At 39.6% G+C, this 23,429-nt stretch overlaps 1 protein-coding gene across 5 annotated transcripts in view; it reads right to left on the bottom strand.

Moving 5' to 3' along the window:
• Positions 1–23,429, bottom strand: part of Fktn (fukutin) — a 65,453-nt gene that overhangs the window by 5,229 nt on the left and 36,795 nt on the right. For 2 of the 5 annotated variants that reach the window (XM_070011120.1, XM_070011118.1), the window contains exon 10: positions 11,404–17,509. In XM_070011120.1, the coding sequence (XP_069867221.1) occupies positions 17,296–17,509 (214 nt within the window). In that variant the 3' untranslated portion in view covers positions 11,404–17,295. Of the gene's footprint in view, positions 1–11,403; positions 17,510–23,429 lie in introns of those variants that run through there. The other 3 variants (XM_070011124.1, XM_070011130.1, XM_070011129.1) reach the window with 3 other exon arrangements.

Raw genomic sequence — 23,429 nt, 5'->3', positions numbered from 1 at the left:
AATAGCACAAACTCAATTAAGAAATAAAACCATGCAGTAAATAAGTGCATAAAGTTAAGACATGAAAGGTTCCACACCTGTCTATCTACCTGACCACTCTCACTCGCCAGCCACAGACAGTCTGGTATGTACACTCCATGAACACACACACACACACACACATCTCTATTCTAAGGTGTGGACAGCACCTGCACGTCCATCTCCTTCCACCCGCTGGCTGCCCCTCGCCCACTTTACTTCCTGGCTTGTCCTCTTTTCTTTGATATAACTTTTGCTTACCCCTAGCAAAGAAGTGCCTTGCCTACAGAATTAAGTCTTTCAGACGTCCAGGAAAGCACCTGGAGGTTGAAGTGTGGCATCTGCAGTGTCTGGGGGTGGTTCACGGGGGTGTGGCAGGGTACCCCTGTGTCTCACACTAACACATTAAGCAGAAGCGGCTAAGCCAGCACACCACAGGGAGCTGGGGTGGCCCCAGTCCCCTCTCACCGCCTCTGCCCGGTGAAAAGTCCCAGGTCTTCCCAGAGTCGCGTTGTATACCCTCTAGGACAGAAGTGGCTCAGAGTCAGGCGGTACTAAGAGACCCGAAGGGCCACGAGCCGAACCGGGGGGAGAGGGGGTGCGGGAGGAAGGCACCCACCCACATCCCCACCACCCCAGAGTCCACACACCTTCTCCTTGGTAAGAGCCAGGAACTCTCGCTGTAGCCTGCGGTGCTGTCTCGGTCGCAGTGGCCGGCCTTGTGCGCCCCCGCCTGGACTGCACGCCCCAGCCACTGCCTTTATAGGACAACGCCTTTTGTTTGGGCCTGGGGCTCCTTCCCTGGGGGATTCCCGCTAGTCCCTCCCCACTTCCCACGCCCCAGTTTCCCAGGACCAGCCCTCCCAGGAAGCCTGGCAAGGAAACTAGGGAGGAAGGCAGGCATCACTGTGTTTTAAGGCTTGGGACGAGAATACAGTGCCTCATACCCAGCTCCTTTCCCACTGTAGTTAAACTCCTATTTCTTAATTCATCCCAGGTGTATTCAAGCACTAGCGTGTGTAGCAGAAGAACCTCTAGCTTCAGAGTCATGGGTGGAAAGGCAAACCTCAAAGCCCACCGTCAAAGGTGGACTAAGGGATCTTGGTTTTTTTTGTTTCTAGCGCAAGTCGTGGGGCTTGAACTCAGGGGCTGGGTGCTGTCCCTGAGCTTTTGTGTTTACGGCCAGCACTCTAGCACTTGAGTCACAGCTCCACTGCTGTATTTTTTGGTGTTTAATTGGAGATAAGAGTCTTACCATGGAATCCTGCCCGGGCTGGCTTCACACCCTGATCCTCAGATCTCAGCCTCCTAAGTAGCTAGGATTACAGGCAGAAGTCACCAGTGCCAAGCATAATCTCCGTGGGATTTTGGTTTTGGGTTTTTTGGTTTGTTTTTAACTAAGTAACCCAAGAGATTGAAGTGCACAGCAAAATTTAACGATCACTGCAGAAGAGGGATGTCATTTTCACCTTTTCTAACACAGGCGTGGGTATTGCAGGGAATTCAGGGGCCACCTAATTATCTGATTCTGCACTTCCATTCTGCCATCTGCTTTCCTGCATCACCCAGAGGATACAACCAGAGGACCTTCTACTGAGCAAGACAAGTCCAGATTAAAAAACAATCTATCGTGCTTTCACTAATAGTGGAGGCTAGACCTAAATGACCCATATTCATGGACATGTATATAAGTATAAATATCCACACATGTACTTACTTAGATGGTTAAACCTAGAGCCTGAGTGGAGCTAAGAGACTACCACTGAGGAGGAGAGAAGAGAATGGAGAAAGAGAGGGTGAATAACCATGTAACATTCTGTGGCAGGTGGAGACTACTGAGGAAGGCGTGTGCCTGGAGGGGAAGATAAAGAAAATTGTAGTTGGGGCTGGAAAGGTGGCTCAGTGGTAGAGCGCTTGCCTTGCATGCCTGAGGCCCTGGGTTCGATTCCTCAGCACCACATAAGCGAAAAGAAAAAAAGCCGGAAGTGGCGCTGTGGCTCAAATGGTAGGGCGCTAGCCTTGAGCTGAAGAGCTGAGGGACAGCGCCCAGGCCCAGAGTTCAGGCCCCACGACTGGACCCCCCCCCCCAAAAAAAAAAAGAAAATTGTAGTCAACATAAGACTATTTCCAATTATGAAAACAGAACAAGGGAAAGATGTAGGGAATGTGGTACAGGGGTGAAATCGAGTAAAGTACAGTACAAATATGTGGAGATATAACAATGTCCCTCCCCACCACCATTAACTGACATACCCACATAGTCAATTTAAAAAAACAAAACAACTGAGCCGGGTGTTGGTGGCTCACGCCAGTAATCCTAGCTACTCAGGAGGCTGAGATCTGAGGATTGTGGTTCAAAGCTAGCCTGGGCAGGAGAGTTCAAGAGACTCTTATCTCCAAAAAACTACTCAGAAAACTGGAAGTGGTGCTGTGGCTCAAGTGGTAGAGTGCTCACCTTAAGCTGAAGAGCTGAGGGATAACACCTAGGCCCAGAGTTCAAGCCCTACAACCGACAAAAAAAACTAAACAAACAAGCAAAACAAAAAAAATTGTATTGCTTGAATTGCTAACATCTGGAATAGGGCTGTGAAGATGAAGAGGAAACAAAAAGCAATGTACCTGTCTTCAAAAAAGCTCACAGCCTTTGGAAGGAAGAGAACACAAGTTGACTAAACATTAGACAGTCCTGGGCACTAGAAAGCATGAAATTGGAGTTAGAAGAAGAAAGATAGAAGAGCCTGGCTGGAGGACCAGGGATGACTCTGGAAGGGATGGCATTTAATGAAGACCAGAAACAAGGCTGTCTCTGACATTTCTGGGATCAAAGGCAGGAATATAAATGGAAATAGAGGCTCATAATCCATCCTTACTCACCCCGTCCCATCCATCTTTTTTTTCCCTTTCTATGTAGGGCTTTCTGTGCCCTGAAAACATTCTTGGGACCATTTGGACCAAAATTCAGGGGTCTCATACACTCAGACTTGTGATTTAGAAGGTAGGACATGGGCAGGGGGTAGACAGTGGAGGAGGCCAAAGCAGGGTCATCTAAAGCACAGTACCCAGGGCCAGTGCCTGGGTGCTTGATGAAAAGGCTTGGAAAGTTTGATAGGAATTACAAACATGAGACACAAGAACAAGAAGACAGCTGTGTGCACTGAACATGAGTATAATACATTTAGATTGATTCTGGTGGCAATATAGAAAAATGGATTAAATGGTGGGTTGGACAGAGCTAGCCAATTTGTGCATAGAATCAAAACCTCCCTGATGTGTTCTTCTTTCGACCTCTCCGTTCTTTGTGTATGGTAAAAAGGGCATCACTGCCTCTCGGTGCTTTTGTTTTCCAACTCTGCCCTATAATATTGAAATTCTGGGAGTACATGTTAGATTTCAAACCAAGAATATATATAAACTGTGAAGTGATAGGTTTTCTCCATAGAATATTTTAAAGTTGGGAAAAGAACAGTGGGAACTATATAGCAAGAACAGAAATGTGCTATGCTAAAACAAACAACTAAAATCAGATCTGTGCAAGTGGACAACAGTTCAGAGACAGGACAAGGATTACACAGAAAGTGACACAGTTGTCCACACTTGGATCCTCACAGTGGATCCAAGATTTACTTTTTTTCCTCAAATCCTTCTTTATAAAACAGTTTTGATGCATCATTCCACTAGCAGTGACCCTTTCAAGTGATCAACTAGGCTCCTATCCCAGCCTCTCAGTATGGAGCTTTCTGGGGCTAGGTCCAGCCGTGGAAGAGGTTGAAGTATGAATTTACATAATCCGATTAATGGGGATTAGGTTTGGGCAGCTAAATGCCTCTATGTGCTTGAGCTAAAACCCTTACTATTCATGACTCTCACTGCCCCCTAGAGAAACTGCACCTGCAGAGCTCGTGGGGAGGGAACAGGAGGCTGGGGAGGGAAGGGCAGGTCACTCACTAGGGGAGCTGGGTGCTGTCAGGCTCTTGGTCTGGCTGCTTTAATTGATCTGTCTGGATTAGCCTGTGAATACTAGACCATGGAAGGGGTTGTCTGCATCCGGAAAGACCAAACCTGGGAATTTCAGGAGGGCTTTGGGCCAACCAGGTGGGTTGGGTGTGGGTCAAGGTCATTTTTCCTGAGGTTATGTAAGCATCAGCCTTATCCAGTCTTAAAAGTCCTTTTGTCACCCTTCCCATCTTAATCCTTCTCAGTTCCCAAGTCTGTGTATTGAGGCCCCAATGCATCCATACATCTCTCCATTTCTCCAGTCATTTATACAGCCCTTCTTCCTCCCATTCTGCATATATCCATCAATATAGTCATCATATGAATTAGTTGGTTTCTAATAGTACTTCCTCCTGGGTATTTTTTTTTATATGCTCCATCTCTTAAGTCAATTTTTTCATTGAGATAAATTTTGACATTTTAGATGAATAGAATGACTGGTTTCATTTTGAGACAGGAGTCTCGTCGTGCAGCCCACGCTGCCCTTGAACTCTCAACTATCCTTCAACAGCAACTACTCGATTGAATAACAGATGTGTGCCAGACTGGCCACTTGTTTTGTTTTAGATAGTGCTTTTTAAAAAAAATTCCTGATTTTTTTGGTAAAATATTTGCTATTAATTCTAGTCTTATTGCAATGTGATGAGAGATGTACATGGTATTCTTTCTGCTTTGGGATTTTTCATTGAGATGCTCTCTCTGATAAAACCATACAACCAACTTTTCTAAAATACTTCATAGGAATATTTCGTGTTTGAAAGGCAAAAAGGTGTTATGCATATCCGTTAATATCCATATTCTTGGGTGATTGGGGTTATTTATCTATTAGATAAATAACTGTGTGCAAGTGCTCTTCTATTGTGTACCTATTCATTCTCCCTCCCATTTTTTGGATGCTCTATATTCTTTTGTCATAAAATCCCCTTGTTTTAAAATGTGTATTCTCCAAGTTAAAATGTGTCCATTCAATTGCTGTTAGTTTGCTGGGGTGTTTGTAACTCTTGATCCTACACAGCATTCCTTTTACTCTCCCCATTACACATAAAAACCTCTTGAGAAGACATTTGTTGAAGAAAGCGCTATTTATTGTCTCCAGGCTTCCTCCAGCCTGCCTGTTGGCCCTGGTCAGGTAGTGGTATTGTTTTGAACCTGTCTCATATAAAACAGTACAAATGAATACTGATTATGGATTGAGTGATATAAAATATTAACTGCCAAATGGAAGGTGTGTCATGGGTTATTCTGAAGACTCAGTGAGTTAATGTATAAAAAATGTATACAAAATGCTAAGAAATGTTTGGAGTAGACTATCAAATAGTTATTATATTATTATTATTATTACAGAAAACCTCAAAGCTAGATGGTGGCTCTAAGTAGATGCCTCCAGTTCCTGCAAAGAGCATATTGAATTATCTTTCATGTGCTGAGTCCAGTATCCTGGCTCCTACCTATCCTTTTGAGTTCTTTGGGTCATATGCTGTTAAGAAGAATTTCTTTCTTTCTAATATTTGGAACAAATAGAGCCAAGACCAGATGAGAAAGATGCCTAAAAGGAAAGTTACTTTTTAATATCAGACCTTTCTCCTACAAGTAACTCCACTCCCCAGTACTCAGGCCCAGACTCCCTTGATATCACTATCACAAATTCACATCCAGGCACACATATTTCATCTCTATGACATTTGCTGTTGAGGCCAAATGGGTATTTCTATCCAGCTCAAATGTTGACCATCAACACATAGAGCAGGGCACATAAACTGCCTCTAGCGAGTGTGTTTTCCTAACCATAGTTACCAACTAGAGGGACACACAGTCCTGGGTGTGACCAGCTGCTGGCCTCTCAAGACTAAGCTGGCTTGGCCTTGACTCTGCTGGCCAAGAGCTGCGATTGCTTCTATTTTCAGGCAATAAATACAAGGACAGTAGGAAAGCAAGGCAGGATCGGGTACCAGAGAAAAGAAAGGGATGGGTGTAGCCACTTTCTCCTCTTTATTCTCAGGTCTTTGTTTAAAGGACATGACTCATCACTGAATCCTAGATGAGAAATTAGATGGCGCTGTGGGCAGCAGATAAGAGTGCAGCTTACTAGCATAAAGTAAGGCTCCCCATAAAGTCAATATGGCCAGGCTTTATCAGCTGTTCTCATTCCCCACAGTAGCCTCCTGGGAACCAGCCTTGAAAATAAAGGCCACAGATCTAGTGGCAAAGAATGGGGATGGGGCATAGGACTGGGGGTTGGAGGAGGGGCAGCGGTGAGGGTTGCTGTGCTTCAGGATACACTTCAGGCAGGTGGGAGGAAATCTGCCAGGATCAGGCTGCCTTAAGCTCTTGGTTTCCCAGACTGACAAATCCCAAACCAAGACCCCTCCCCCAGGGGATGAAGGACACACTTCCTTATCCTTCAAATCCAGCAAATATTCCCAGGTAGAACCTTAGGAAAACTAGAAGGTATTACTTTAAATCCAGCCAGTAAAAAACCTACAGGAGAATCTTTGATTCCCACCACCAGTTCTCACCTTTGCTTTTTATAACACTAGTTATTTCTGCACTACCTGAGAGTGTATATATCTTTCTAGCAAGCAGTGGCTTCACTTTTTTGCAAATTGTCAGAAATAAATAGGTTGCCAGCTGGGCATTCAGATCCTTTCTGAGTTCCCAACTAGCTGAAGAAGGTTGATTTAACAAGATATAGCCTGTGCTTGCCTCCTGTCCACTCAAATGCCCTATGGTCTCTGTAGACATTCTATGCTGGCCTAGAGTCCCATTAGCAGCAATACTTGCTTGGGCTCTCTGATTGAGGCAGGAGAATCTCTGGCTAGTAGAACAGTTACAGTAAAAATACAGTGAACTTGGCCTATATGATTTATTGTGGCCCAGAAAGCCAGTGAGGTCCCCAGCCTTTTTGTGGAGTACAAGGAAAGATAGAGGAAATGAGGTTGGTAGTGAACACAAGCTCCCCTTCTGGTCCAACTAGAGCAACCAGAGGTGATCAGACCATTGAGAAATGACTAAATTACAGTAGAGAACTTAAAACCTCTACTGGGCTCATTTCCTTGTCTTCTCTATTCAGTCTCCTCAGTTAAACCTCTGTGGCACTTCGATGTAGACAGTCCATCCTGTCATGTCTAATTGAAGCAGCTGGTATACAAACAGCTTCTCTCTCCTCCATATCTCACATTGACTTCTATGTGGTACCCTGGACTAGCACAGACCATTGAGATCCCTGTCTTCTTCATTTTCTCACAGTCTAAAAACTGCTCTGCATCCTCTCCAGAGCCTAGAACTTCACTACTTGCTCTCTTGTTTCAATTCATCTAACTAAGATGCTGCCTTGGCTTTCAAAGCCTGTCTCAATTCCCTGAAACCCTCTGGACAAGACCTGGTCTTCAACTATTATACTTCCTCTTTGGGGCCTGCAGCACTGATTTTTTTTTCCTTTTTAAAGTAACATCTGTTAGTTGTGCTGGGGGTTTCATGTTAACGAGTACATTTATAGAGTATGATGGTTTCTAGCTCCACCCATTTCCCTAACAATGACATAATTTCATCCTTTTTTTTTTATAGCTGAATAATATGCTGTTGTGTATATATACCACATTTTCTTGATACTTTCATCATATGTAATGCATCTGGGCTATTTCCATAACTTGGCTGTTTGCAAATTGCAGCACTGATTATTGATCTCTACTTTTCAGAAAACCCACAAAGTGCCTCTTGTTCACTTTGACCTTGAGACTTTGGTACTTTCTTTTTTTTGGGGGGGGGGGTTCCGGTTGTGGGGCCTGAACTCTGGGCCTGGGCGCTGTCCCTTAGCTCTTCATCTCAAGGTTAACACTCTACCACTTGAGCCACAGCGCCACTTCCGGCTTTTTTCTTTTTGTTTATGTGGTGCTGAGGAATCGAACCCAGGGCCTCACGCATGCAAGGCAAGTGCTCTATCACTGAGCGACCTTCCTAGCCCCGACTTTGGTACTTTCTAACCTTGGGCTCTTTGCTTGGGGTTGGTATAGATGGGATATTCCTGGGACTAAGTTTATTCTAGTCACCAAGTATTGGGTCTAATGTCCACCTATCAGAGCACCTCTGGGGATTCCGGAGTCTCTGGTATAAACCATGTATATATATATATATATTTTTGCTATTACTGTTGGTGCAGAGCCCACAAAGTCTGTTTGGCTAGCAATCAGGAGAGACCACTAGGGTTGCAGGCAGTGCCTGCTTAGTCTTGTGTTGCAAGTAAAAATGCCTGCCAGTGTTGGGAATTCTACTGCCAGAGCCATTGTTGCCTTCTCAGGTTTGTGTTTCTGAAGTTTAAAGAATAAAGTCAAGGCAATGGAGAATGAGTGCAGAAAAAAAACATACTCAGGAAGATCTAGTTTGAAGTATCTGCTGTCACCACTGCTGTCTATTCTGTGTTCTCCCCGCCAGTTGTCCATCCTCTGTTCTTCAGGTAGTGCTCTGAATCTCTTGTCTCTCCTGGTGGCTCTGAATCTAAGGGTTATTGTACCTTGGGCAATGCTCTGATTGGTTGTTCCTATTATAATTACATGTTTTAGAAGGTAACACTTTATTGGGTGGATCCCACAACGTTTTGATTGGCTCTTAATTCCTAATCAGGCCCCTTCTGCAACACTGTCCTTCAGGTCTTAGGAATGTCATTGAAACTAGAAGGTGGGTTGGGGGGAGAAAGAAAAAACAAAAGACTAGCATGGGTTAGGGAGTGGTAGAGGCAAGAAGTTTTGAAACAATGTCTCTTCTTGTGTGTCTGGATTCTACCAGCTAGGCCACCATGCCTTCCTCAGGACTTGTGACCTAATTTTCTCTTTTATGGTTAGTCTCAGTAAACTTGAATTCTTCCAAATCCTGGCTCTGACCTTGAAAAGGCTTTGTGGACATTCACTGAAATTGAACCTCTAGTTCAGTGGCACAGAATAGAAATCAAGTTGAAAGGTATCATGTTCTGATTTCAATCTTACTCAAACTTCATAGTGGGCCATTTGGTATACCCATAGTCTGCTCCTTGTTAGGTCTTATACACTATTTCTTCAGGTAAAGCTTCCTTCCCTTTCTCCATTTATTCAAAATTTCTGTTTTCCAAGTCTTAAGACTCAAGTGAACGTTGTTGCCTTTTTCTGCCTGCTTTCCTGATTTTTTTTTTTTTGTTGTTGTTGTTGTTAGTTGTGAACTCAGGGTCTGGGCACTGTCCCTGAGCTAAGGCTACACTCTACCACTTTAAGCCACAGTTCCACTTCCAGTTTTCTGGTGGTTAACCCAGGCTGGCTTTGAGCCAAAGTAGCTAGGATTGTACAGGAAGGAGCCACCATTGGCCAGCTCCTGAAAATTTAAATAGCCTTCTGTGCTGCCTGAGGCTTTTTCGTGCCTGTGCCTATGTTGTTTATTGTCTTAATCCCATGTCTTTTCTCCAAAGGGCAAGCCTCATACCTGTCCCCATTAGACCAGGGTCACTTCCTATTGCCAATCCTTGACTCATCATTGCTCAGAAAGACCAATTTTACTGAAAAATTACTACATGGATCATGTGGAAACTGCAAGTTGACTGAAATCATACTAACAATAAGCCATCATTTACTGATGTCTACTAAGTACCAAGCAGTATATTGGATACTGTAGGTTTCCTATAGCAATTTTGAAACATTGGTATTAATTTTAGACCCATTAGTTGAACAAAAAAACCCTCAAAGGTTAAGTATCTACTTTTTAAGATCACAAAATTAGAAAATGATAGATTCTGGATTTGAGTGTACAGCTCCAAACTTCTTACCTAGTTATTGGTTGAGATGGGGGTCTTATGATCATGGCTAGCCTAACCCCAAACCATGATTTTCCCAATCTCTACCTCCAAAGTAGCTAGTATTACAGATGAGAGCCACTGACCCTGCTCTTAGATTTCTTTCCTCAGCATTTTCAGCACGTGGATTTTGTATTGGTTTTCTTCAGTGTGGTTATACTGTCATTTCAGTTTTTTTTTTTTGCCAGTCATGGACCTGAACTCTGGGACTAGGTGCTGTCTCTCAGCTCTTTAGCTCAAGGCAAGCACCCTACCGCTTGAGCCACAGCACCACTTCTGGCTTTCTCTGTTTATGTGGTGCTGAGGAATCGAACCCAGGGCCTCATGCATGCAAGTCAAGCACTCTACCACTGAGCCACTTTCCCAGCCCTGTTCATTTCAGTTTTTAAAGCTACTGTCAGACTAAATAAATGTAACTAATTTTGGAGTGTTTAGAATGTGATCTTGATGTGACTTTTTAAACATTAGACTCTTTGGTATTATTGATGGAGATAATATATATGTACAGTTATATTTTCTGTCTTCCAAATCTGTATTTCATCCATTTCATTTTCTTGCTTTACTATAACTTCAAGAATTAAGTTGAATAAGATTAGAGAAAGCAGATATTCTTGCTTTGTTCCTAATCTTAGAGAAAAATTCATTCATCATTAGATATTTATCAAGTTAATAAATGCTTAGTTACAGATTTTCTATATGAAGCTGAGGTAATTTCCTTATATTCTTAACTGGTAGTCTTTCTTCCATTCTTTTGTTAGAAGTGGGTGTTGGATTTTTGTCAAACTGTTCTATGTATATGATCTTATACACATTTTTTTTTCATGATTTTCTTCTTTAGTTTGCTGATACGGTTCGATTCCAGTGGTTGATTTTCAGCATAAACTAGCAGAGACTATCTGGAATAAATACCACTGGTTATGGTGCATAATTCCTCTTCAGACTTGTTGGGTTTATGCAAACTAGGATTTTTTGTTTTGTTTTGTTGTTGGTTGTGGGCTTGAACTCAGTGCCTGGGCGCTGTCTCTGAGCCTCTTTGTACTCGAGGCTAGTGCTCTACCACTTGAGCTATAGCACCACTTCTAGGTTTTGAGTGGTTAATTGGAGTTAAGAGTCTCATGGGGACTTTTCTGCCCAGGCTGCCTTTAAACCTTAATTCTCAGATCTCAGCCTCCTGAGTAGCTAGGATTCATAGGCGTGAGCCACTAGCACCTGGCCCAAACTAGGATTTTTAAAATTCCATGTCCTATGGTATTTTCACTCTATCACAATTCTGACTTCAGCTCAAATACAATTAAAAAAACCTTCCTAGTTCTTTCTTACTGAAATATAGTTTTCCATGGTGAGCATTCTGTGTGGTGCTATGTGCTAATACTACTAAACTAAACTTTCATGGTTATAAGTGTCTTCCTGATGGTCTTTAGCTGACAGGTTTTATCACTGAGAATTTTTGGCTTCCCAAGTATGTGTGCAGACCTCTAGACCTTCTAGAAATACTGTACTGGGAAAAGATGACTATTTTTTATCAGATTGTGAATGTCAATGGCTGTTATTTGAACTTCAAGTTTAGAAATAAACACAAAATATCACAAGAGATTAGAAACAAATTTATTCATGATCCCAAGGTGGATAATATATTAAAGCTTTTGATCAAAATAATACTACAGTATTTTCAGTAGTACCGCAAACTATCTGTACCTGAAGACAAACTCAAATACTAAACTGGTAAGCATACACTGAAATGTATTTATAAACTATTATTTTTTTCTAGAAAATTCATATATATATACATATATATGTTTTTCTAGTCATAAGATAGAAGGGATACAGAAAGATCTACTTAGGATTTTTATTTAACAAATACATGAACTATTCTCTATGCGCTGAATAAATCACCAGAAGGCTGTAAAATTTTATAATTTTTTAAAGCTGCGTGATCCAGGACCACACTTTATACAATAAGACATACTACTTATTTTCCTTATATCTCCCGTCAACTCTTCTGTGAGCCTGATTGATACTCATAAGTGTATACAAGTTTGGTTGATAAATGGCTGGTTCAGGAATTACAGAGGTGAAGAATTTTAGGCTAGAAGTTCTGAGGGTACAGAAACAGATTTCGCATTAGGAAATTTACTGTTGCATACATTTAGCACTGGCCATGAACCCAGAGCATCAGCACTCGATTGGTCTGTTTGACTTATAAACTACAATTAATAAGTCAGTCTGATGTGCAGTAGATAAAAACAGCATCATGTTTCCTGCTGATTCTTTCTTAGCTGAGATAGCAACACAAATTTGCAGGCAAAGACAAAGAAAACCAATGATTCCAACTTTCTTTACTGTCTAAATAATGACATTGTATAGTAAGAGTTCACCTCTAGGAGAAACTACAATATAAAAAACAAGTCCAGGTCAAAGCAGACACCCATTTAGGAAAGTAAACAGCTTACAACCAAGGAATAAAGGAGGAGATGAGGAAATTTTAGGACCACTTGACCTACACAAGGAAAACAAAAGCTGTATCTGGAGAAGGCAATGTGGTAGTATCTCTGAATTCATAAACTACACAATTTGACCTCACACTATTTTGATAAAAAATGTTTCCCCTTAAGTAAATTCAGTCATAAAGCACGAGTAAGGCAGTACATTACAATTTCTGTATTCCATTTGAGTATTAAGTAGAAAAGAAACATGAAACTAGAAAATGGCATATTTAATGAGTATCTACTTAATCCTAGGCCAAGGTCTAAGTGCCTTGGAAGCATCATTATCCCAATTCACTCCTGTAGAAATTGAGCCTGAAAGGCCTTACCATAAATCCTACACAATGAAACTGGAAATCAAACCCAGGCTTTCCTCAAAAACGTGTTTTTTATGCCATCATGTTATCTTCCCTAAGTGACATTTTAGAGGTGAACTAGTCCAGGTCTTAATGACAGAGGAAGACAAGCATGGAGTAGAAATAGTGACTGGGGCATCTGTTTTGACTTGTCATTAATTGAATTTTTTTTCTTTGGTACTGAATTTTGAACTCAGGGTCTTAATAACGAATTTTTCTATGTCTTAGAGCTATTGCAACATTATGATTATATGTTAGAACAGCAGTGGGGAAAAGTGACTGGATGGAGACAAATGCTCCTTGTTGGGCTGCCCATAGCATCTGCCCATATTAATAATTTTGTACAGCCCTTGAATGTTGTTATGAATCTCCAAATGGCCCTTGGCAGAAAAAAAGGTCACCCCTCCTTATATGTAGCGTTTTCTCTATGTTTTTCAGAGAGGAGGATTTCCCCTAGGGATTTATTACATTTAGGATGAAAGAGCTCTTCATTTTCTAGAGGACAAAGCTCAGAGAAACTTTGAAAAATTTGAAGCCTTAGGCTTGTCATACTAGACGAGATTTTTAGGTGAGTGCTTACTCCCAAGTCTGTCCAGATTTAAATCTAGTACCGATCTATATCCCCTGATTACTTGTGCAGTATTCTACCTGTGCTATTTGCCACTTCAAGCTGAATAGAATAGAATAGAATAGAATAGAATAGAATAGAATAGAATAGAAACATGATTTGAAGAAAAAAAAGATTTAAAGTAAACACAATCTACTGTTAATTACTTGCATCCATAACAAGAATATCACTATAAACAATAAAAATTAGCTCAAATGGCTAAAACTACATTCTTCAAGCTCCTTTCCAACCAAGAGATAAAAATGCTGAAAACTACAAAGTACTTCAGCTACATCTATTATTCTCTTTGGTAAAATAGACAACTACTACCAGGTAAAGATCTTTCAGGGAGGAAAGAGTTTGAGGCAGAAAGAGACTCATGGAAACTGCTTTGGAAAGGGAAGGGGGTCTTTAAAAATGGGGAGTTAGCTGGTTGGTTGGCACAATGAAATATAGTCTTACTCCTCAACAAGGGTAAAGATGGTGTGCTGTGATATGAATAATAAAAGAATCACTGGACAATAAGTCATGACATTCAAGGTTTTAGCTTCAGGTGATCTTGTTGGAAATATTTACTAGCTATTAACTAAGATGGTTAAAATGAGGGAGAGGGTAACACTTTTCCAAAAAAATATACTCATCATCTTACTTATGAAACTGCAACCCCTCTGTATATCACCTTGCAATAAAATTTAAATTAAAAAAAAAAAAGAGGGTTAAAGCCTCTTCTACCTTTAAGATTCAAGAATAGGATGATTTTAAGTTAACTTGTTTAGGAGGTGAATGCTGGTAGATATTCTGCCACCTAGTGGTCAAATTTCAGGGTTTGTAGCTAGGGAATTGGAACATGCTACCCTTGCCCAGGTTGTTTTAGGAAAGAATGCCAAATGTCAAAATCTGCAGCACAATGAAGGACAAATGCTCTGTTTTCTCTGTAGAGAAAACCTGAGAGGCTACCTGGCTATCAACTGAGAAAGATTTTGCTACTCAAGATCTCTCTGAAGATATTAATGGGTGCCTGACCAACAAATTTTAATATAAAAGGTCTTATACGTACAGTGAGACCAAAAGAGTATAGTCTTAGGAGAAAATCACCAAGGTGTAATACCCAAGCATCTCTTCCTATGTATATAAAATAATATACATACTGAAACGAACTCCAAAGATAAGGAAACAAAGGACCTTTTCTTAATTTGTTTTTTCACTTTCTGATGGTTTTGTATTCTTTACCTCATATATGGTGTATACATGTGCACATCTGAGGGACAGTGGTGGGGAGGAAGGTGGAAAACAGGTGAAAAATGCAGCAGCAGACCCACTGGCTGCACTGGACATTGATAAAAGTGAACCATACAACACCTGGGCAGAGATGGGAGGGAGGGAATGCGAGAGGAGAGAACAGATGATACTATGCAAAAGGAAGGAAATATACTTACTACCTGATGTATGTGAAAGGTAACCCATTGTATATCACCACTAAACCAACAATAAAGTAATTTAAAAATATATAAAATGTCTTCAGATAAACTGGCCAGATTTGGAAAATGCTTGTTGGAATACTTTTGTGAAAGAAAAGTAACCTAATAAGGTCCTGGAGTTATATACAACTAATCTAAGCTCTCTGCATACTCAGAGTTCAAATGTTAAGGAACAGAGGAGTAAATATGGCTGGTTATTATGAAAGCTAGACCTACTCTTCAGATTCTGGGGAAAGACTTTATTATATTTCCCGCAAATTCTGGTGGAACTCAAGAGCAGAAACAGGATAAAACATAAGGAAAACAATAAAGGCATTTTTAGCAGCTGGTGGTTTACGTTGGAAAGAGTCTGGAACCTTCATCACTGGGGTTAAGGTATCTTCGATTTTGGACACTCTCAAACTTTGTACTCTAAGGAAAGATATTTGAGAAGTAACTTGATCAGGTGTGGGTAGGTCAGATTTCCTGGACAACAGTAACAGGGGCAGAAATATGATTGGTATGTACTTCTGGATGCTGAGCACAAGCAAATGGTCCACTCCAAGCAGAATGGATTTTATCCAAAAACACTATTATCTGCTATATTGTTCTGGTGCATAAACAATGAATAGGGGTTAGCTATTTAAAATGTGGGTTTACATTCTACGGGCTTATTTTCTAGCAAAGAAAAAGATACTGTTGAATGATCTGTCATTTGGTAACAAGTCTGCTAATAATCTGTAAAGGTCCCTAAAAACTTGATTCTATTATTTATGAAAAGAAGTACTTCAAAATTTAAAGGGGTTGGTGATTGTAGGTTACTGTCAACTTATTCCTCAGATGTTCTGAGGATTCTCTAGTTTTGGAGGAAGATCTATAAGCTTTCTAAGAAAATCCAGATAACTTTCTCAGGGAGAGATAGAAGTACTTACTAGAACTGAATTTCCCATATCTCTCACATAGAATATATTATCCAAATGACTTATGAAGAAATAGAGAAGACTAGCCATCTCAGCCCACTTAGGAAAGTATATTGAGGATGAAAAAAGAAACTGAAGGAGGCTGGAAAGGTGGCTCAGTGGTAGAGTACTTGCTTCACATGCATGAGGACCTGGGTTCCATTCCTCAGCACCACATAAGCAGAAAAAGCCGGCAGTGGCACTGTGGCTCAAGTTGTAGAGCCCTAGCCTTGAGCTGAAGAGCTGAGGGACAGCGCCCCAGGCAAAGTTAGGTACCATGACTGGAAAAAAAGAAAAAAAATAAGAAAGAAACTGAAGGAAGCCAGGTGTTGGTGGCTCATGTCTGTAATCCTAGTTACTTAGAAGGCTAAGATCTGAAGATTGTAATTTGAAGTCAGCCTGGACAGAGAAGTCTATGAGAATCTTATCTCCAATTAACCACCAAGAAGCATGAAGGAAAGCTGTGGTTCAAGTGATAGTGAACTAGCCTTGAGCACAAAAGCTCAGGAAGAGCATCCAGACCCTGAGTTCAAGTCCCAAGACCAGCACTGAAAAAAAAAAAAAAGGGTTCCAATGTGGGTGGTCCTTGATAAAGTAGGAAAGTCCAAGATCTTGCCTCATCAATATTCAGCAGATTGGACAACTAGAAATGAACAGAAGCTTTATAAACACTATGATCTAGGAACAGTCAGGTTCACTATTTACCTTCCATTTTGGAGATGTTAAGTAGTATTGGGAGAAAAAGAACAGATAGGTTTTAAAATTAATATATAGACCAACAGAATAGAAGATAGAAAGATATCTATGAATCATTCATATTTTTACCTAGAAGAGTGGGGGAGAAAAATTTTTAAAAATATATTTGGTGAAATCACAGCTCTTCCAAATCATTTTGGGTGCTATGGTCTTGTTTGAATGATTTGCCAACAATCATTGTTTAGGGGTCAGTAAAAATATTCTCACAATGGTTGGAAATGTAAGCATCATCTTTCATTTCACTTCAAACATGGAAACAGTAAGATGGAAATTTTCTTATCTTGACAAGGTATGAAATAAGTTCTCACTTTTTTTATAGAATAAGGAACAATCAATTCCACACCAGATTGCTTATAAACTGAATCTGCTACCACCTTTTTCTTGATGTTACCTAAAGTCTGATTACTAGAATATTTACTGAGACTCCAAAATCTTAATGTTACAACACAGCAGCTTAAATGCTAAAGACAGGCAAAAATTGATTATTCTTTTTAACTTGTATATCCTTCCTTAGCTTTGCCCAGTGAGCTTTTCTTCTAATCTAAACATAACATCTAAAAAATTGATTACGAAACACATCGCATTCTACTTCAGCTCTTTAAATGGTGGGGGAGAAAAACTGCTGTTTCCCAAAGGGACAGGAGAGAAAGCATTTGCTAGTTCACCTCTGCTTCTCCACTGTAGCCTAGCATTTTACCTGGCATGTAGAGACTCCTAAAAAAATACTGAATGATACAAGTAAAGTGGATGGCTCAGGACTTAGACTTTTCTCTGTCTTTGAACTTATCATTTTTCCCCTTTGACTCCCACTTAAATGTGACAAAAGACATGATTTTTAAGTAGTTATCCCTAGTATCTCAATATAACTGGATAACTTCATCCCACTCAGAAATAGGCCAGATTCCATTGGGCTGCACATTAGGGGGCGAGCTCTTCCAGTCCCATGTCTTTACAGGAATCTTCCAGGTCTTACCATAGTTGGCTTCAATGTATTCAATTGTTTCACAGGGCACATGGACCTTCATGTCTGCAAATTCAGTCCAACAGAGTGTAAACTTGGGGAAAAGATATCTGTAGCAAAATAAAGGCAATGTGGGGAAAGATTAGGCTATGACAGTGGAAGGTCTAACTAAGAAATCCAGCTACTAGAGCATTCTTGGCTGTATGTAGGACAGCCCTTTCCCACTAAACAATTTTCAATAGAGTGGACACTGACACTTTAAACTGTCCAGAATTCTTTTCCTTTTCCAGTGTTAACACCACCCCAATTCTCTTCCCTCTTTCTCATTCTATATGATTGAAGAGGAGCTAGTCCTATATTTAAGCTTCTGGAAACCAACAAACCAATCAACCAACAAAAACCAAAGCTTGATTAATAAGTTTTGGTGGTTAGTTCAGAGATGAGAACATGCTCAAATTAGACAAATCAGTTAGCCCTGGTTTTTCTGTTGGGACTACTGGAAGAAAAGATGCCCAAATATAGTCACAAAAAGATGGAGAAATTTATCACTTCCTTTTCTTGAACAACGCAGATCTGCAAGGACGAAGAAAAAGCATGACTACCAGTTGCATCCCAGACCTCTCCTTCAGCTCCATACCTAACAAGATCCTACCAGTATCATACTAATACTCAAATATTAAAAACATATACAAACTGGCCTGAGAAGCACTAGTTACAATGGATCTAGTACATCTACTGAAGAAGTACATTGATTATCAGTTAACTTTCAAGATTTAAAACAAAAATGTATTTTTTTCAAGGTGATTTGGTCAGGTAAATAAACTCAAAAGGGAAGCTAAAACTAGTAGGAATGCTTGATTTGAGGTTATATACAGCTCTGTATTCTGTGTTAAGTGTCTTCAGAGAAACTTTTCTTCTCTTCAAACATGGGGAGAAATTTCAGTAATCAATCCTGCAGTGGCAATAGCAGAGATCAAACAGGAATGTAAAATACTAGAGGATTAAAAGGAATGGATCTAACTGGAACATTCTCCACAGAAAGATCAGTTCTCATATTCTTCTTTTTAGTATCACATTTTACCACCAACTGAACATAATGCCATACATGAAAATGAGAAGCTGAACAAATTCTAAAGAAAGCAACGAGTGCCTGCCACAAAAACCAATGGGAGCTGGCAGTTAATGGACAATTCCAGCTGGCTTCTGTGAAAAGATGGTCACAGTAAATCTTGTAGTTGAGAAAGAAATAAGATACAGTTTAGGCCCACCACCTGCTGACTCTAATTTTACTCTGTACACTCATATTCATGGAATTGCTTATTTGTCATTAGACATATCCATCCATCATCCACCTCCACCCTCCTCAATCTAGTGCTGGTCATGGAATGTCCACCTGTCCCAGTCGATCAGGTTGACACACTGAAACTGAACTGAGGCAAAAATAACTGTCTATCTAGAACTCTAGGCCAAGCAACTTCTCTCTTTAAGTATTGGCCATTATAGTCTCATCAAAAAGCTGAAAGAGAAAAATAAATAAATCTAGGATAAACAAGGTACACAAGAATCAGAGAGACTTTCCAAAAGAAATGTTTTGAAGAGTGTAGGATTTATGAGCAAACATCTACACACACACACACACACACACACACACACACACACACACACACACACACACAGTGAAACAATTCAAAGACAATTAAACCCAAGTGTTACTTATATTTCCTGAACAGAAATATCCCTAAAGTTTGTGATTTTCTTTTCCCTAATTATTTTTTAGTCCTCTTAGCACAAAGAATATTCTAGCTTCCTAGGAAAAGAGAAGGATAAACAAACCATAAAAAGTGAAAACTGATTGTAAAATAGGACTGTGGAGAGGAAGGGAGCAAGGGAATAACAGAAGCACATTTTATGTATTAAGTCCAGGTTGCCAGTAAATAATGACTAGACTAAAATACACTATAGGTCTGCAATGTCACCCTGGGTTTTAAAGCTATGATTAAGTTTGGCAGAGAGGTATATACTGTAAAGCCCTAGAACAAATTTAAATTTAGACTGTGGCAACCCTACATCAGAATACAGAGATTTTACTATTAGAAAAATTCCTTCATATATTTCTACTTTATACCACTTTTTTCCTTACTCATTTTATTTTTGCCTAAAATAGTAATTAAAAGTAAGTTAGAATTAAGATATCCTTTCAACCTATAGGGCTACTTGATGGTGATTAATTTCATCATTTAACTGTACATAACAATCTATGAACATAAGTGCTAAATGAAAAAGACTTTCCAGCATCTTAGAAAAACAGTGCTTATTAATGATCAGCTAGGCTAAGAGAGATTAGAAACTCCATCATCTAAAACTGAATAGGAACTTTTAAAATTTAAGTTGGCAATAAACTCGAGGGCCATTTTATTTCCACAGGAATTTCTGCAAAATAACACACATGGTTTATTCCTACTAGCAATCTTATTTCTTCTTTTAACTCCTGATGTCTTTCCTTCCATTATCCAAGTGCCTAAACCCTGTATCATATGTTTAATAGAAGCAAGACCTAGCATACATTCCTTTCCTTCCCGCCCTGGTTTTAATGGGAAGACTTCTAAAATTTTCTCATCAAATAAGATTGCTTACTATAGAATTTTGTTATATTTCCTTTATAAGGGTAAAGAAAGTCCAGGTCCCCTTTAATGTACATTTGCTTAAAAGGTCTTTTTATTTCTTTATCAAAATCTTTTAATAAACAATTGTCTTTTTTTTCTTGTATGTCAAAGTGGAGAGTTACTCTAATACATGTAAACTACAAAATTATATTATCTGTTCATTGAGACTCATTTCTTAAATTTTCTAGTGCTATATCTAATTTTGCTTATTCTCTTAAAGAGAATTGTTTAGTGTGTATGTGTGTTTCTGTGGTTTGAACACCTTGCCTTAACTAGCTAGGCAGGTGCTATACTGCTAAACCTCTAACCCTTTTCTATATATTTTTGTATCTGTGTGTGTGTGTATACACAGGCACGTGCACGCATGCACACAGACACACACACCCAGTCCTGGGTCTTGAACTGAGGGTCTGGGCACTTTCCCTGAGATTTTTTTGTTTTTGGTCTTGAAGTCAGGACCCTGGGATTCTTTTCTCAAGACTAGCACTTACTTGAGCCACAGCTCTACTTCCAGCTTTTTTTGTTTATGTGGTACTGAGGCTTCACACATGCCAGGCAAGCACTCTACCATTAAGCCATATTCCCAGCCTCCCTGAGATTTTTTTGTTCTACTTCTCATTCTACTACTTGAGCCACAGCTCCACTTGTTTTTTTTTGTTAATTAGAGATAAAAATCTCACAGACTTTCCTGCCTTAGCCTCAAACTGTGATCCTGAGATCTCAGCCTCCTACGTAGGTAGGATTACAGGCATGAGCACCAGCAATCCACCCTTTTCTATTTTTTAAAACAGGTTATATCATAGAAAGGTAATCTGCAGACATGATCAGATGCTCCTGTAAACTTTCTAAGTTTTGTGTTAAAAAAAAACAGCAAAAGGATTTCTGATTACTAGTTTAATTTCTTCAATGATTACAGGCTGCCTGGATCTTCTTTGATTGTAGTTTACATTTTCCTAGAAAATTTTATCATTTCCATTTTACCCATTTGCACAGTGATTGAATTCAAGTTTCCACAGTATTTTCTTCTGATAGTACAACACAGCTAAAACCACAGGGAGCCAGACATTCTAGGTTTGAGTACTGAATGTTATCTTCACTTTTTCTTCTTACCTTGATCAATCCTTTTAAATGTCTGTTTATTTTATTCACTTCAACCCTGTTTAAGTTAAACTAGCATTTGGGTCAGGTACTTCCTAGATACTCAGGAGACTGACATCTGCGGATCTCTGCTGGATGCCAGCTTGAGCAGACAAGAGACTCATCTTCAATTAATGAACACAAAGCTGGAACTGGAAGCATGGCTTGAGTGACAGCCATGAGCAAAAGAGCAGAGTGAGGAGGCCTTGAGTATAAGCCTAATATCCAAAAGAACTACCACTCAAAGAACTACCATTCGAAATTGCTGGCTCTGTGTTATTTTATCATTTATATAAAAGATTTATCATTTGACAATTTGTTATTTCTTATTTTGGCTTCTTTTTTTATTTCCCTTAGAGCAACTGCACTTATCCTTAAAAATATTTAGGTGAATGCTCAAGTTTCAATATGTAATTTTTCATACTTTTAAGGCCACACATTTATGTAAATGCTTCCAACTATATTCTGAAAATTTTAGTATTTAGTGCCCATATTATCTTTAAGTCCTAGTATTATATAATTTCTAACAGAATATGCTTTTAAACTCATTAAATATTAAAAAGTGTATTTTAAATTTCACAGATTAAAAAAGATATATCTTTTAGGGATAAAGGACATGGTTCAAGTGGTTAAGCCCTTCCCTAGCATGCAAGAAGCTCTACATTCAATCCCTACTATGGCAGAAACAAACAAAAATGTTTTTTAATTGTCAATTTCTAAACATATTTTCATGTAGGCATAGAATGACATCTGTTGACATATAACCGTTTTCTCCCTTTAACTCATTTATGTGGAGAATTATACTTACATACATACATATATCCACACATAGAGGAAGATTTAGATTTATATTAATGCTTTTAAATCTAATAAAATTACCTTTATGATGTAGAACATGATAAACTTTTGTAAATGCCCTATAGTTGATAAGCAAGTATAGTTATTATATCTATACATATACATGTGTATATACGTAAATATATACACACATACACATGCATATTTATGTATATATACACCAAATAAAGGAAGAAAGCCTGTTAATTTTGTTTGTATTATCAGTATTTTCTTCTTTGCTTAAATCAAGAGTTTTAAAACTAAAATACCAAAACTCCTGCCACAACTGGGGACATGTCAAATATTTATGAAATAATTTTTTTTTTTTTAGTTCTTTAGCTATAAGGAACAATCTCCAGTCTAGTGCTGGAGATTGAATGACCTAGCCCTGAACTATATCACCAGCAATATTTTTTTTTTTTTTGTTGGCCGTGGGCTTGAACTCTGGGCCTGGGCACTGTCCCTCAGCTCTTCAGCTCAAGGCAAGCGCTCTACCACTTGAGCTACAGTGCCACTTCCGGTTTTCTGGTGGTTTATTGGAGATAGGAGTCTCACGGTCTCTCCTGCCCGGGCTGGCTTTGAACCGCGATCCTCAGATCTCAGCCTCCTGAGTAGCTAGGATTACAGGCGTGAGCCACCAGCGCCCGGCTATATAGGTTTTTTTTTTTTTTTTTTGTCGGTCGTGGGGCTTGAACTCTGGGCCTGGGCGTTGTTCCTCAGCTCTTCAACTCAAGGCGAGCGCTCTACCACTTGAGCTACAGCGCCACTTCCACCAGCAATATTTTGAGAGAGAAAGAGAGAGAGAGAGAGAGAGAGAGAGAGAGAGAGAGAGAGAGAGAGAGAGAGAGAGAGAGAGAGAGAGAGTATGTCTGTGTCTCTAAGCTCTTCAGCTCAAGACTAGTGCTCTACCACTTGAGCCACAGTGGCACTTCTGGCTTTTTCTGCTTATGTGGTGCTGAGAATTGAACCCAGGGCCTCATGCATGCAAGGCAAGCGCTCTAGCACTGAGCCACCTTCCCAACCCTTAGTTATGTTTTTAAAAGCCACATTGGTAGACATAAAAGTTCTTATATATTGCTTCTTTTCGGACTACTTGGAAAGATAATAAATTCATTTTTCCCTTGCAAATTCTATTTTGTCTGAGTCTAATATTAAAGCACCAGTTTTCTTTGGTTAATAATTTTAGAAATCTTACCATGGTTTTTAGATGTACCTCTTGAAAGTTAAATTTTTAAAGTTAATTTTTAAAGTTTTCCTATTTGATAACCTTTGACTTTTTGAAGGTTAGCTTAATCTGTTTACATTTGTTGTGATAGTAAAATAATTAGACTTATTTAGAGCTAGTGTAGAGCCACACTGCCCAGACTCCAGTTTGATTCACCAAACTAATTGC

Source organism: Dipodomys merriami, unplaced genomic scaffold (assembly GCF_024711535.1).
Source record: "Dipodomys merriami isolate MVZ:Mamm:240054 unplaced genomic scaffold, mDipMer1.0.p SCAF_11, whole genome shotgun sequence".
Taxonomy (NCBI): domain Eukaryota; kingdom Metazoa; phylum Chordata; class Mammalia; order Rodentia; family Heteromyidae; genus Dipodomys; species Dipodomys merriami.
Note: the sequence above shows the minus strand (reverse complement) of the source record. Positions and strands in the feature narration are given on the sequence as shown.